At 47.7% G+C, this 15,346-nt stretch overlaps 6 protein-coding genes across 6 annotated transcripts; 3 read left to right on the forward strand and 3 right to left on the reverse strand.

Moving 5' to 3' along the window:
- Positions 1-156: 156 nt before the first annotated feature.
- On the reverse strand, positions 157-873 carry J7337_002581 (uncharacterized protein; the record flags this gene model as incomplete). The annotated part of the gene is made up of 2 exons (XM_044820308.1): positions 157-168; positions 220-873. 2 exons carry the CDS (start codon positions 871-873, stop codon positions 157-159), a joined length of 666 nt encoding a protein of 221 aa, XP_044684608.1.
- Positions 874-2,249: 1,376 nt separating this feature from the next.
- On the forward strand, positions 2,250-2,813 carry J7337_002582 (uncharacterized protein; the record flags this gene model as incomplete). The annotated part of the gene is made up of 4 exons (XM_044820309.1): positions 2,250-2,293; positions 2,347-2,405; positions 2,457-2,567; positions 2,617-2,813. 4 exons carry the CDS (start codon positions 2,250-2,252, stop codon positions 2,811-2,813), a joined length of 411 nt encoding a protein of 136 aa, XP_044684609.1.
- Positions 2,814-3,108: 295 nt separating this feature from the next.
- Positions 3,109-3,632, reverse strand: LSM5 (RNA-binding protein lsm5; the record flags this gene model as incomplete). Its single annotated transcript, XM_044820310.1, has 6 exons — positions 3,109-3,147; positions 3,198-3,261; positions 3,313-3,340; positions 3,392-3,430; positions 3,489-3,545; positions 3,608-3,632. 6 exons carry the CDS (start codon positions 3,630-3,632, stop codon positions 3,109-3,111), a joined length of 252 nt encoding a protein of 83 aa, XP_044684610.1.
- A 616-nt stretch (positions 3,633-4,248) lies between these two features.
- Positions 4,249-6,008, forward strand: J7337_002584 (uncharacterized protein; the record flags this gene model as incomplete). The annotated part of the gene is made up of 3 exons (XM_044820311.1): positions 4,249-5,242; positions 5,293-5,867; positions 5,940-6,008. The coding sequence occupies 3 exons, from the start codon at positions 4,249-4,251 to the stop codon at positions 6,006-6,008; spliced, it is 1,638 nt and encodes a 545-aa protein (XP_044684611.1).
- A 171-nt stretch (positions 6,009-6,179) lies between these two features.
- On the reverse strand, positions 6,180-7,666 carry YTM1 (ribosome biogenesis protein ytm1; the record flags this gene model as incomplete). The annotated part of the gene is made up of 2 exons (XM_044820312.1): positions 6,180-7,513; positions 7,573-7,666. The coding sequence occupies 2 exons, from the start codon at positions 7,664-7,666 to the stop codon at positions 6,180-6,182; spliced, it is 1,428 nt and encodes a 475-aa protein (XP_044684612.1).
- A 3,757-nt stretch (positions 7,667-11,423) lies between these two features.
- Positions 11,424-13,772, forward strand: GSY1 (glycogen synthase; the record flags this gene model as incomplete). The annotated part of the gene is made up of 5 exons (XM_044820313.1): positions 11,424-11,502; positions 11,574-11,671; positions 11,724-11,999; positions 12,057-13,615; positions 13,667-13,772. 5 exons carry the CDS (start codon positions 11,424-11,426, stop codon positions 13,770-13,772), a joined length of 2,118 nt encoding a protein of 705 aa, XP_044684613.1.
- Between the last annotated feature and the right edge of the window lie 1,574 nt (positions 13,773-15,346).

The following is a 15,346-nucleotide window of genomic DNA, read 5'->3' on the forward strand; positions in this document are numbered from 1 at the left end:
CAGTCTTTTCAGTAGGAGGACATGAATCAAATTGAACAAGGATTATGGCAACACTGAAGGAAAGACTGCCTTCTATTGATAGTAGAGGCAATATGTATTTTTGATAACTTTGCCCCAAACAGACGGTTTCTTGCTCCTGCAGATTCATCTACTACCCTATCGCTCTGCCTATTCCAGGTTGTGAATTAGAATGGATCGTACAAGGCCATCGCCTCTCACCGGAACTCGGCATTCTTCCTTTTGTTCATTGAGATGCAAGACGATCTCTGTGCCCTTGGCTCCCTCGAAATCAGGCAAGTCACGCCAAATTTCAGTCCTTGACTTTTGGGCAATTGGATGGTTGAAGTACAGCTGCAACACACGACGGGCCTGCTCATCGTCGCCGATTTCGAGCAGTACCACCCTGGGCTTCAAGAGTTCTGTAATGTCCAAAAGCCGTGCATAAAAAACGTCTGCTGGGTTGCATCTACTAGTGCAAGGGAGGTCCTTGTCAGGAACCAATGCGAGGCGTGGTTCATATTTTCGGACTGAATATCCGAGTTGCCCACGGCCATAATGCCAGATATCTTCTGATATATATGGAGGATTAGAAACGATAATGTCCCAGGGGGTAACGGCGAGCTGCTGCATGTCGCCATCACTAAAAACATTTGCTCTTGTGATGTCAAGCCGCTTGTGTTTTGTAGGCCTGATCAAAGTTCCAAGCCTGACGTTTCGTGCGATGTTCTCCTGTGCGAGCCGGAGGGCTACAGGCGAAACATCCACTCCCCGCACAGTCAAGTTGTCAACCGAGTGCTGGAGGGATGAGAAAACTCCAAGAGGTATACAACCAGTTCCTGTGCAAAAGTCGATTATGTTTACTCCACGGTCCATTGTCCTTACGTCTTGACCTAGAAGCTCCCCTGATTTGACGAGGTTTATTAGATGGAAAGTGTATGCTTCGGTTTCTGGTCTAGGTATTAAAACACCTTGTTTACACTTGATGTTGAGTGAGCCAAACGGCTGAGAGCCGATGACATACTGAAGTGGTTCACCACGCCCTCTTCTTCGACATAGATTGTCTAACAGCCATGATTTGTTTCGTGACCGTGATTCATCGACATGGCTTCTTAGCCATCGGAGCTCATTCTGGGCAGAATTCAAGTCCCGGCAAGCTGGAAGAAGGCTTGCGATATGTGGCGAAAGGCGCCTAGCACGCCTCAACAAAGATGGCTGAATGCGCGGCATAACGAGAGGACTTCATCGTTGAGCCTGCAACGGTGAAAGTTGATGCATGACAGGATTGTAAGCATGCCATCAGAAAGTCGAGGTTGGATGTACATCCTGTCATGATTAACCGACCTTTATCCTGCCGCGCCTCGAAGCTTTGAGGGCAGACCCCCTGCATCACCTTGCTTTATTCTTTATTCTTTAAATCTTTGTTCAACAACTTGACCAACTTGCTCAAGAAACAACTTCCTTTTGGATTTTTTTTTTGGTGCTACATGCTCTAGGTTCATTCTGTACTTATAATTACTCGCCGAGCCATTCGAGCGATACAAAACGCAAACTGCCGACATTCTTGGACTTTTTTGTTGTAATCGCCACTTTACCGCCAAATCTCAAACCGCCTAACACCCCGATCAAGAACCCAAGATGAACGCGCCTGATCGGTAAGACCATCTTTTTCTCTATCTCTTTGTTTGTACTCTCTCTTTATTCGGGTCTTCTCTCGTGTGCTTCCAGGCTACTTGCTCTTCTCTTAAGTCTGGCAAAGAAACACAGACATCAAGCCAGAATCCAATATTACACGCTCTTATAATCCTGCTTGGTCAAGCCTTATGTGAAGCCAAATACCGAATGTTGATTCGGCAATCGGTCTGTGCCTTAGCATAGGGATTGGCTTTCATTCTGGCAAGTCGCCAGCTTGGTCTTATCACCCTGCCATCGTTTACTTTGGAAAGCATTATGCCACTGGCTGTGTTGCCTGGATGGCATTACCCTAAGTCTGTATGCCAGACTTCTTAAGGCATTATGATTTTTCGAATGCCTGAAAGTCATCAAGTAAATATGCTTTCCTTGGTTCTATGCTCTGCGTTCATTTGCGGTGTCAGTGGCAGGCACTGTCTTTGAGGAAAGTTATCTTGCGAACTGCCTTTCCGAAGCAATTAAAAAAGCCATTTTCCTCAAGCAAGTCAAGCTCATCTCATATATTCCAACACCATAAAACGCACAAAGCATATATTTGCATTTTCACCAAACATTAGACAATGGCCGGTGGTAACCCCAAGCATTTCAATCTCCAAGATGACCCGTTACGTTGTTGCAAACTACTTAAAGCCTTTCGCAAGCTAACAAATATGATAGTTTCGAGTTGTTCCTGCTCGGAGAGGGCGAGAAGAAGATAGAGGAAAAGGTCTTCTCAGGTTGGCTCCCTTGCGACTTATGCCTATCACCTGCTTACAATATTCCATTAGGAATGTCCAATACCTCCGATTTTGTCCTCATGAAAGAAGACCACACTCTTGGTAACCTTCTCTCTGAGCACCTCAAGATGCACCCTAATGTCTATATGGCTGGGTATAAGAGTACAGATGCCGCCGCCCTTGATGAATCTTGTGCTGACATGGTACACAGTTGCTCATCCCAATGTTCCTGAACTTTTTATACGAGTCCAGACAGATGGAACCATAACCCCCCGCGATGTGTTTACTTCTGTCTGTGAGAAGCTCATTAAACAGCTCGAGATGCTGCATCAGGAGTTCACGCGAGAGTGGGAATTGAGACGAATCACCAACACTGGTGAGCAGGGAAACATGCAGAACGGCCACTGAGCTCCGCATTCATTATCAGGGATCATCTAAAACGGGCAGGCATCATGGGCGGTCGGCGTTGGGGCTGCAGGTTATTGCTTATTTATTTTTAACCAGATATGAACTGGAATGAGCTTAAGAGCAGACTCTTCTGAGCTATACTGCGGTCCTTATTTCCACTTGATGTGCATGTTGTGACACACGTATAGAATAGGTCGCGCCAGGTTTGCTTGAGTTTAAATAGGGGAGACCTGGGCTCGAGATGAGTTTCAACCAAAAGAGATTTTGCGATGTCTATGATCCTGGTAGACCTTTCTCAAGCAGCTCCTTCTGGACCTTCGCCACCAGGGATCAACTGATAGAGTTTTAGTACAAAAGGCAGGGAACGAGTTGCGACTGACTCACCATGCAGATGTTGTTGCCGTTCAGGAGGATCTTGGGAAGTTTAGTGTGGTTACCCGAATAGTCACTATTTAGTTAGCCAGTACTGGAAATGCAATAATGAAGATTTTGCTCATACAACTCGGTCACATCCTCCAAAACCATGTCTATACCAATAATTAGCTTTGATAGGGGCGAGCTGGGAGAGCAATACTCACTAACGTAGTCATCGAAACCGACAAGAGTTCCGCTGAATTCTATCATCTTTTCAGCACAATCGTCCATGACCATACAGAAACTCATCCTCTCTCTCACCCTTGTCACCCTTCATAATGACCCAAATCCTGGAGCCTACACACTTGTCGATAAGCTCTACATAGAAGAGTTAGTATGTAGCCTTAATACATCAAGGATCTCTATGCAAGGTTACTCACCGAGAGGTAACAGCTGGGATGCCATTGTGAAAATGTGACGTGGATGGATCGTATAAAGAGTTGTCGATCTGAAGCGGCTTCTTTGCTCAAAACGATTAGCAAATTTTTACTGAAGTGCCGGTTTTGGTTACCGAAAGCCAGATGCTTTGTCTCAGAGTTGAGCTGAAGTCGTCAAGGTCGTCGTCTCAAAGTCTCAAAGTGGGATGGATTATGGAGGTGTGAATACCTAAGGTACTAGATAGAGCACGTCCCCACGTGCTCTCGCGATGATCATGGTGACTAAGCCAATTCGTTACTCGCCCCGGGCACTTCCACCCTCCCCAAGCCACCCGCTGATCGCTTTATTGACGCGGCTGCCTAACAAATCTCACGTAACTACCTAGGTACGGAGTACTGCACAGTAGCCTTCGCGTATCAGGGTCATGGGCTTTTGCCACAATGGCTCACCGACGCAGGCTATATTTCAATCACTTCATACCCCAATGATATTATCTTCACAGGGGCGCATTGCTGGCAGTGTATTAAGGCCCTTAATAAGAACGCGTCGGTTCCCCTCTGCCAGTAGGTATGTTGAGATACCCGTCTTTGATTTAAAAACTTCCTGACGGCTCTATCTATAAAGGAAAGAGTTTAGCTCCAGCATGTCACCAACTATGAAGAATCGTCTGTGGAATCCAGCTTTTGGGATCAGGTTCTCTACGAAAAATGATCATCAGTTACCTTACCCTTTCCTGGATATCACACGCTTCGTCCATGCCCCTGCCTCTGGGCCTGGGGATGTTGAAAAAGGAGATGTCGAAGCTGACGAGTTCAGCGAAGGTGAAGAGTTCGAGCGTGATGCGGCGGAATGGTTCGATCAACGAGATCGGTTGGTATTGCCTACCATTGAAACAATCTCTAAAGGCACTCAGGTTGGATCAGACACAGACGGAGATCTCGTCGAGGTCTCTAAGCGGGAGAAAGCCCTGGCAGAATCCGTCACTGCTCCTCTCACATCCTCAGACTACACAATCGACGCCAACCTTTGGGATACAGCCCGAAAAAGTGAGGCCGGTTCCAGCCAGTCATTCTGGTCCTACAAAATGTACCGTCAAGTTCAAGGGAACGGCGAGGAGCAGAAAGTCAAGGTCCACTACTGCACTTCAAAACATACGATGGAGCATGTTTGTGAAAGGTACTTTTCTGACGAGAAAGTCATTGGCTTCGATTTGGAGTGGCTTGTTGCGAGGGGTCCAGCTAACTCCAACCCTCGACGAAATGTTTCGCTCATCCAGATCGCTAGCCCAAGTCGTATAGGCTTGTTCCACGTTGCACTCTTTCCCAGGGACGACTTTGTCGCCCCGACTTTCAAGAGGATTATGGAGGACGAAAGCGTAACCAAAGTCGGAGTGGCTATTAAGGGTGACTGCACAAGATTGAAGAATAATCTTGGCATCAACAGTAAAGGGATCCTCGAGCTGTCTCACCTCTACAAACTTGTCAAGTACTCAAAGGCTGGAGAGCTAGACCGAATCAATAAGGTCATGGTGTCTTTAGCCGTGCAGACACAGGAGATGTTAGGCCTTCCGTTATTCAAAGGAGATGATGTGCGGTCCAGTAATTGGATGATGCGTCTGTCAGCAGATCAAGTTGCATGTGAGTTAAAATTTGCGCCTCTTGTACTTCTGTAGCTCACGCATATACAGACTCCGCATCAGATGCATATGTTGGCCTCCAGCTGTACTATGTGCTTGAGCAGGAACGCATGAAGCTTCAGCCTACTCCTCCTCGACCAGCTTTCGTCGAGCAGAATCTTCCTATTAAGTTCTTAACCGCTGATGACGTTGACGAAAGTGATACAACTTCAGAATCGGCGGAATCCGAGGTTATTGCTGATGCTGAGGTGAGACTTGAAACACCAGAAGCCAGGCCTACGCCATCGATCGCAACGCCCACAACAAAGGTTACGCCCCAACCAGAGGACAATTCCCATGATACTAGGGATCCCCGTATCCTTGCTGCCGAAAAGCACGCTCAACAATATCGCAGCACAACGCGCCCCAAGTCGACCCCACCATTGTCGTCTCTTCGCACTTATTACATGTGGTATGACAACCAAGATCTTACACCAGTGGACGTTGCTACACTCTTACGTACTCCTCCTCTTAAGACAAACACTGTTGTTTCCTATATCCTTGATGCCATCATCTCGGAAGGGTTGCCTTATTCTAAGTCGAGGCTTAGAACTGAGGTATTAGTCCACCTTGCCCCCCAGTCACTAGTGAGTGCCAGGTATCGAGCATTAGTGGATGCAAGTCAAGAGTCTGAAGAAGCACTATGAAATCGATTCTAGGATTCGAGTGCACGCATGGGGAACTACTCGGAACGCAGCTTCGCTGCAGACTGGATTGGAAACGAATAGATAAAGACTGCTTATTACCTTTGGCTCAGGTTGTGATTCGTGACCTTCAGACCTAATGCCAATTGGATCCCTAAGATCCCTAAATATTGCAGCTATATCATCTGAGAACACAATAAGTATTTTTGGTATAAAGGGATAATCTGGTTTGGGTCTCCATTTCTATTACACTATCTATGGTCCTGGCCCAAACAGATTACGGCCTCTGTTGATCTGAACCTTCTTATCCTCACCACCACTCACAATACCCCAGGATTGATCCCAGGCCACGCTCAACACCTTGGCTCCATCACCAGCAGCTGGGAGCTTCTTGCCCTTGAGCCACTCTCGGCCTATGGTGTACACTGGCTCACTGACGCTGCCGCCACCCTCTTCCGACGTACCCATCCGCACGCTTCGAAGATCCCACACACGACATGTACTGTCGTGGGAGCCAGACACAAGCGAGTGGTCGTTTTCGGGCGAAGGCGCCAAAGAGACAACCATATTAACGTGACCGCGGAGTGTCATGGCTGAGGTAGTAGTAGCTGACTCGCGGGGGTCGAGGAGGGTAATATGTCGGGCCGACGAACCAGCAGCGACAAGCGAGGATCCGGGGAGCGCCGTTGCGCATAATAGTGGGTGCATGGTTGTGAGTCGGCTGACCTCGCGCTGGGTTGTCAAATCAATAGTGCGAACAGTATGATCTTTGGATGCCGAATAGGCGACCGTCGCGTCGTTGGGATGAAAGATGGCAGCAGTCACAGGCTCATCATGGACAGGGATCAAAGCAAGAGGGCCACGCTGTGCAGTGTTGGCGGCACTTGCAAGCTTGGCTCGCTTCGTGCTGTGCGCAGAAGGCAAGCTCTCAGGATCCGCTTGGGGAGCTGTTCTTTTTGACGATGTCCAAAGGCCAACTTTACCGTCAGATGATGCTGTGAGAATTCGCTTAGTGGCTCCGTTAATGTCAAGACTGTTGATTTCCTTCCCATGACCCCAGAGTTCCATGCTGGACTTGAGGGCGCCAGAGAAACCATCCTCAGACTCGCTATAGTCCCAGACAATAACCTTGCGATCCAGGCCAACTGAAGCCAGCTGCTTCTGTGACATCCACTTGACCGCATTCGCTCGCTGCGTGTGGCCACCAGCTCGACCAGCAGGAGACACTGCGATTGCGTCTCCAGAGGGGTTCCAGACCCTAACGAGGCCGTCATAGGAAGCACTCGCAACTCGTTCAGGGATGTTCCCACCACCAGCCAGGAGGCCTGCTCGTGAAGTGGCAGATAGGAGGTCTATACCACCAACCCAGTCGTCATGTTCAAAGCTCGCCTCGTAAACCGGAGGAAGCAGACTTCGAACATACTGCAAAGTCAAGGTGGATTCAGATGAAAGACCATTTGTTGCAAGATACTCTTCGATAGAAGTTCGGAGAAATGTGCCGTTGGCGAGAAAGTCGAGTGGTATAGGAGAGGAGGTGTCGAGCATAGACTCAGAGTTGAGAATGCGAGAGAGGCCATATCGTTTAATATCTACCATAAGGATTAGCCCGTTCATCACTCCAATGTATTCAAGAACATCAATAACTGACCTGCAGGCACGAGCAATTGTTGTTTAGAGTCTGGCAGTACCAAATCCTGCTCAGTGGTAGTGAAGACGACCTTCACCTGTGCGACGTCCCCCATTTTTGCGCGGTTGTTCAATTGTTGTTATGCTTCGAATTATTGTCCAGGAAAAACGATTTGAGGTCATAGAACAAAATAATTCTACTGGGTTCGAAGCCTATTGAGCTCCCCGTATCTCGAACAATTTACTGCCGTGAAAGTATGCTTGTGGCAGATCAGCTTGCAAAGAAAGATCTTAGCAAAATCTAGAAAATTTTGGAAATTTTTGTAGCCTTGCATTACTTTCTGCCCCACTGCGGGGCCAATCTGGGACGCCGGCCAATGATGATGTTCCTGGCTGCAAGGCTGAACCACTTTGGTGCTCATAACAGACCTGAGATAAGTGTACAGAAATGATACTATGTACGTTAACATAAGATGAAGACATGTTTTTCAGGGCAATTTTTCTTCATGAGCCCAATCACCAGGACTAGCTTACTATTTGTTAGCATCCAATAAGGCAAACATAATTCGGATGTGGGTGATCCATGTTCAAGAGCTCTTGAAACTGGATGTGTTTATCTCTCGGATAAGAACTTGAATCTGTTATCAGATTCCTTCTTAAAGGTTCAAGGAGTTCATTGTGTTTTAAGTTGATCCCTTGGAACTGGCCAAAGAATACATTCTGTGTGAGTTACGTTTTAAATTTATTATTCTCCAGGGAGGTTGTAAGAGCTGCTTTGTAGGTGTTAGTTGCACTATTCGACTGTATCTAATCTTAACATAATATCCAAGGGCCCCCCTAAGAGCAGGCCTTGACATTATCTTTAGATAGATAAGGTATGGAATATACATATTCGTAGCTAAAGATATATCATCTCCTACCTAGTATTGCAATTTAAATAATCTTACTAAATATATATATATATATTAGCGCCTGGGACCCTGATCTTTAATAAGTCCCTCTTATATTCATCTTAGGATTTATAGACCTTTACTTGTAATAGTCTAAAATCAGATAAACTCTTGTGCTATGGGTTGTTGAATGAAGTCACAGTGTTTCTTGGACCTTTATGATTTAATAAAACGGAGCATGCTTGTTTTTGGAGAAACAGGACCATTACTGAGTCAGCTCGCGAGTCGATAGCTTATCCCTGTGACTCTTGTTGAGGGAGAAACGCATTGTTTCTTGCATTGTTTCTTTGTGACGAAGTAATCATGACAATTCTCGTTACCAATTGCTGCTACATCTGGTCGCTTATATGGTTTCTTTAACGAAACCCAGAGCATCATTGCTAGACAATACCAGTTCGTGTTCTGTTACCGTGGCATTTGGAGTAATGAAGTTCTTCAAACTCAACCCTCATCTGTCTCAATAAAAGCAGGGAGTCGGGTTGACGGAGCAGTCCTGGCACATACACGCTTGTTAATCCCGTAACCGTGGGGAGCTAATCTTGTAGTGTTTCAAAGGATAGACATACAAAACTGAATTAAGGGAGTTATTTGAGACGTGAGTATTACAGCTCGGGTCTCGGTAGAAGTTAAGCCACAGAAGTTTGGTCAATGGCAACAAGCCACCTATTTCATTTTGTTTACTTGCTGTTTGAAATCTGTTGTCAATTTCGATCAACTCGAACAATGGCAAGTAGGTTCTCTGTAGCTGACTAGAGATTTTCCATTATGCGATATGGGCATGAGGTTGACAAGAACATGTGATGAACTGGCCTTGTGGGTTATGGCTATTTGATGGGAGACACTTTGCTAAAATAATTTGTATGCAATTTACCTGGCACCTAGTAGCTTTATGCAGTATTCAATTTGGTGAAATAACGAATCGGTAGACACTACTCAGTACTTTGCAGTAAGATTAATACTCTTATCCTTCATCCTTCTCTGATTAGTACCTTCTAGAGTAGGGTACATTTCGCGCTAGTAGATTTGATAATGCTGGCATCGATTCTAATAATGGCGTATCATAATACAGAAAGGATTCCAGTGACTTGGGGAAAAACCACATCTGCTGAGCATGTCGATCTCTGGTATTCCCCCGCATTCCATGACCTCATCCCGACATCCCCCAAGAAGTGCCAGACTTGCGTCTGGCCATACATAAGGCAGGTCAATTTTTTAGAATGAAAAGTTTTGTCGGGTCCTTGTAACCTAACTTAGTCGCTAGTGTGGAAGAGTAAAAAGTCTGCACCGTACCCTACAGAACGGGTGGGGGATTTGCGCATGCCGTTGAGGAAAAACGTCGAGGCGTCTCGACTAACAACAGGCGAGGGATGAGAGAAAAATCAACCCATGCTCCTCAACAAAGCAACTCAATCTCATAATGGCGTAACATCGAGACCTGGAAATGGCAGTGAAACACTTTGATCAATGGGCCGGCCTCGGCTCTTTGACCGGAGTGGCGTTGGTGTTGCAAGGAGCTATTCCTTTTGATGTCAAGTTCGTGGCGTCTGGCCAAGTCCATTTCTGCGCGGTTAATCTTGATTGAGTTTAGAGGAGCTGGCAATTGAGTGAGACCCTCAAAACAGCTTCTTCGAGTGAAGTGCGAAGGGAAAAAGGTCCCAATGATCTGATGGCAGTCATACATATGATAGTCGCTGATTTCTGTTTACTGGAGGCTCTGTCGAAGGAAACACTAATCTTACGCTCAATCGACCCCTCCAGGCATTAACCCAGCATATTGTCTTTTTGAAGGCATGTAAAAACGTTGACCCTGGTCCCTGTCCTTGAGAGCCAAGAGAACGGCTCCATGTGGCGATGGGAAACCTGCCCTGGATTCCACAGTCATTTGGGCTTGCTACCTATGTACTAGGCTAAGGTATGCTTGGTATACGGGTCTTTGGGTTGGCTTTTGTTTAGGCGCCGTTGCTAGGAGCTTGGGGCCCCGGCATCTCACCGACCCCACCCAAGCTTGGGCCGCTAGTACGCCAGAGTACGAGCTGAAGGCCTAAAAGCTGTACCCGTAGGAGCATCAACACCACCTCAGCTGGAGGCGATATCACGGCCGAGAGTTGCTGTAGTGGCCTCTTGGTACCTGCCAAGTACATTCTTACACCATCTTTTTCGTGAACTCAACGTCCTCTACACAATCCCCCTCCATATTGGTTGCTTGCTTCCAACTTCCCGGGCTCGAAATTTCTCCCTTATACTTCCATTTTTCCTTTTTATTTTTCTTTCCCTGCGTTTTTTCTCTCTTCCTCACCACACTTGGGTTCCTCTCTCCCTCTCTCATCTCAATTGGTGTAGCACTCGAAAACACCAAAGCAAATCAATCGCCACCGCCTGGACCTGAGATCCATTGTACTAGGTATTATAGCAGTACCCATCGCTGTTAGTCTTTCTGGCTCCTACATGTCCGCTCCCCATGGGCACATGTCCATCTGCGAATGGATCCCCCCATCCCCTGTGAATGCCCCATGTTCGCTCAGTGCTCATCCATCCATCGCATGCAGATCCGTTTCTTAGGCTAGGTTCACTCTCATCAGCGGCACAGTGACGCAACATCGAGACCACCACCATCTCGATTCGATCCCCTCCGTTTCGCTTCTGCCGATTCCCCCCAGCCACGCGCTTCGCTACTCCCGAGAAAACTCTCAATTGGCTTCGCGGACCATCGTTACAGCTTCCTACTCCTTTATTACAGCTCCTTTCCCAGCTCTCCAGCTCTCCTGTTACTGTCCACCTTGAAGGTCTCTGCGCTAGCTCCACTGCTCAATTCAACGCGACCAGACCCCTGGCCGAAGCCCATCAGATCATCGCGTTCACTGTCTACCTTTCTTCCCCTCAGCGACTTACTCCTCACTTCTTGAATTGAGGTAAACACGTCAAGATGAGTGAAGGCGAGCAACAGACTCGCGATATCAAGAACCACCTTCTCTTTGAGATTGCTACTGAGGTAGCTCATCGAGGTCAGTCATCTGCGACAGCAAAATCCTTCATTCTCGCGAGTCTTCACATACTAACCCGCGGCGCAACACAGTCGGTGGTATCTACTCAGTTATCAAATCCAAGGCTCCTGTTACAACAGCTGAATATGGCGATCGCTACACATTGATTGGTCCCCTTAACCATCAATCGGTAAGACTTTCCCTTGAAGATTATCATGACTTCCACGTACTGACCACAATAGGCCGCCGTTGAGGTCGAGGAGATGGAACCCACCAGCCCGGAAATCGCTGCTACCCTACAGTCCATGAGAGATCGAGGAGTTCACATTGTTTATGGCCGTTGGTTGATTGAAGGGGCTCCCAGAGTTATTCTAATTGACACCAAGACCGCCTATGGTCGCATGGATGAGTGGAAGGCTGATTTGTGGGAAGCCGCGAGCATTCCTTCACCACCTGGTGATGATGAGACCAACGAGGCCATTGTGTTCGGTTATCTGGTCGCCTGGTTCCTAGGAGAGGTAAATTAGCTTGGCTATTCCATTCGTATCAGACCTGCTAACCTTGATATCTTATAGTTCGTCTGCCATGAGAAGAAGAGGGCTGTGATTGCTCACTTTCACGAGTGGCTTGCTGGCGTTGCCCTGCCCCTCTGCAAGAAGCGCCGCATCGATGTGACGACGATCTTTACCACGCACGCCACTCTTCTCGGCCGATATCTCTGCGCTGGCTCTGTGGATTTCTACAACAACTTGCAATGGTTCGATGTCGATGCTGAGGCTGGTAAGCGCGGTATCTACCACCGATACTGCATCGAACGAGCAGCCGCGCATGCATGTGATGTTTTCACCACCGTCTCTCACATTACAGCGTTTGAGTCCGAGCATCTGCTGAAGCGAAAGCCTGATGGTGTTCTGCCCAATGGTCTGAATGTCACAAAGTTCTCGGCGGTTCATGAATTCCAAAACCTGCATCAGCAGGCAAAGGAGAAGATTCATGACTTTGTTCGAGGGCACTTCTACGGTCACTACGACTTTGATCCCGACAACACACTGTACCTCTTCACCGCCGGTCGTTACGAGTTCAGGAATAAGGGTGTCGACATGTTCATTGAGTCCCTAGCACGATTGAACCATCGGCTCAAGGCCGCTGGTAGCAAGGTGACAGTTGTTGCTTTCATTATCATGCCTGCTCAGACCACTTCGCTCACTGTGGAGGCGCTGAAGGGTCAAGCGGTTATCAAGTCACTCCGAGATACCACACACGTTATTGAGCAAAGCATCGGTCGTCGCATCTTTGAGCGGTCTCTTAAGTGGCATGAGGGTGACCCCATGCCCGATGAGAAGGAACTCATCTCTGCTCAAGACCGAGTTCTACTTCGCCGTCGTCTCTTTGCCATGAAGCGTCACGGACTTCCCCCAATTGTCACCCATAATATGCTCAACGATCATGAGGACCCTGTCCTGAACCAGATTCGACGTGTACAACTTTTCAACCACCCCACCGACCGAGTCAAGGTAGTCTTCCACCCTGAGTTCCTCAACTCTGCCAATCCTGTTCTTCCTCTCGATTACGACGACTTTGTCCGAGGTTGTCATCTGGGCGTCTTCTCTTCGTACTATGAGCCTTGGGGCTATACTCCCGCCGAATGTACTGTCATGGGCGTGCCCAGCATTACCACTAACCTTTCAGGCTTTGGATGCTACATGGAAGAGCTTATCGAGAACTCGAGCGACTATGGTATCTACATTGTGGATCGACGAACCAAGGGCGTTGACGATTCCGTCAACCAGCTCACTTCGTTCATGTACGACTTTTGCGGCAAGAGTCGCCGCCAGCGTATCAACCAACGAAACCGCACGGAGCGTCTTAGCGACCTCCTCGACTGGAAGCGCATGGGCATGGAGTATGTCAAGGCTCGTCAGCTAGCGCTACGCCGTGCCTACCCCAATTCTTTCAGTGGCGACGATGAGGAGGAGGACTTTATACCTGGTGTCGAGCAAAAGATTTCGCGACCCTTCTCTGTGCCCGGTTCGCCACGAGACCGCACTGGCATGATGACTCCCGGCGATTTTGCCAGTCTTCAGGAAGGCCGTGAAGGCTTGAACACTGAGGACTACGTTGCATGGAAGCTTCCGTAAGTGAACTTTCGTGCTTGACTTGACGCCGTTACTAATATCGTTCGCAGTGAGGAAGAGGACCCCGACGAGTACCCATTCCCCCTCACTCTTCGAACGAAGCAGCCTGCCCCCCATAGCCCTTCTGATAACGTGCCTGTCAACGGAACCCAGTAGGACCGATATTCCAGACTCTTTCGGACAGGGCTTGGAGAAGAGGCTGAAGGGGAGGGGTTGTATTTGAGTAGATGGGCGGACTTTGATTAATTATTGTTGTTTTTATGGGAACGAGCAAGAGGTGGAAATGAGCTTTCTCATCAGGCAGAAGCTTGTATGTCATTACTGGTGTTGACGCACATCCGCATTGTCGCAATTTGCATCCCATGCTTTTCTAGTTAACTAGTTGCATCCACCTGGGAAATCTGTTTATGAAGCTTCTGCAGCTATTCCGGCCCTTGCTTGCCATGATGAATCGATCTAAATAACTGAGTAACCTCAGACATGCAGGTGCCTTAACCTGGCCTTGAGCTATCCGAGCTCGCCAGGTATGGTGCCAAATATAACAACAGCCCACTCTACTCTAACGCCCACTAGGTTTTTATCTTGATTCAAATATGAATCCCAAGTGTTCTTATCTCCGGTAGCCTGTTGTCCTAAAGGGTATGCCTTTTCTTAGGAATAAATAATTTGGCTTAAATTGCTTTTAATTTAGAGGAGTATTGAGTCACCTATATTCAAATCTTTGTCGACAGAAAGTCAGAGCCTATCATTATCATGGATGTCATTGAGAGACTACCTACCTTAGGTACCTTAAAAAAAAAAAATCTAGCCCCATTTATATCATCCAACGACAGCCCTAGAGCTTCTCACAACTCCAGGAAGGCGGCTACAGTAATAATGGCTAATGTCAAGACGAATTGTATGTATTCTATACAATCCATACATTACAACGAATTCAAGCCTCCACCTACCAAGCCAGGGTAGCTAGGTAGCATGATGTGCACCGTGCAGTTGCATGCGGGAGCGAATGAGACCCCTAGAGCTGAAGGACGTAAATTGGAGAAGCTACCTAGGTATGATAGCATCAGCACATGGTTCGCCATTGGCGGTGAAGGATATGGCACACTTGATGCAGCGTGAATGCATGGCAGCGGGACGATGCCGTGGTGACAGACGCCTAGTTGCGTGTAAACAAATAGTGTTCATCATGGCAACATGACAACATTGGGCAAGGGAAGTGTTATAACTTAGGTACCTATAGGTAGGTAAGGTAGTTAGTTGGAGGTCAGCATGATGCGAAAGAGAATATTTGCCAGCCATGAGGAGTGTGTTTCTTTGCGCTAAACTTGTATAAGAGAGAAGTCATGCGTTTTTCTCCTGGTTGAAATCATTCATTGATTGTTCTTTGTTTTGATGCTGTAGTCCATGATATTCCCCAGACCCTTTCCTTTATCTATCGCGTGTTTGTTTTAAGAGAGGCGGATACAGAGTACTGCAGCTGCATCGACACCCTACCTAGTAGGCTATCACAGCACACTGCATCGCACCACCATTTTCAGACTCTCGCATGGAGGTCACTTGAATCCTTGCTGCGGTTCAGACTTCCCCGGGTTTCTTTGCTTGTCTCCCTGTCCATCCCCTCTAGCCCCTGTATCGTCCCTGTCCGAACCCCTCCGGGAGAGGGTTTAGAAGCGGTGACAACGAACCAAACAAAGCCTGATGAACCTGGGGGCAAGAGTAAGAGGCCAGCT

This window comes from Fusarium musae, chromosome 2 (genome assembly GCF_019915245.1).
Source record: "Fusarium musae strain F31 chromosome 2, whole genome shotgun sequence".
Taxonomy (NCBI): Eukaryota; Fungi; Ascomycota; class Sordariomycetes; order Hypocreales; family Nectriaceae; genus Fusarium; species Fusarium musae.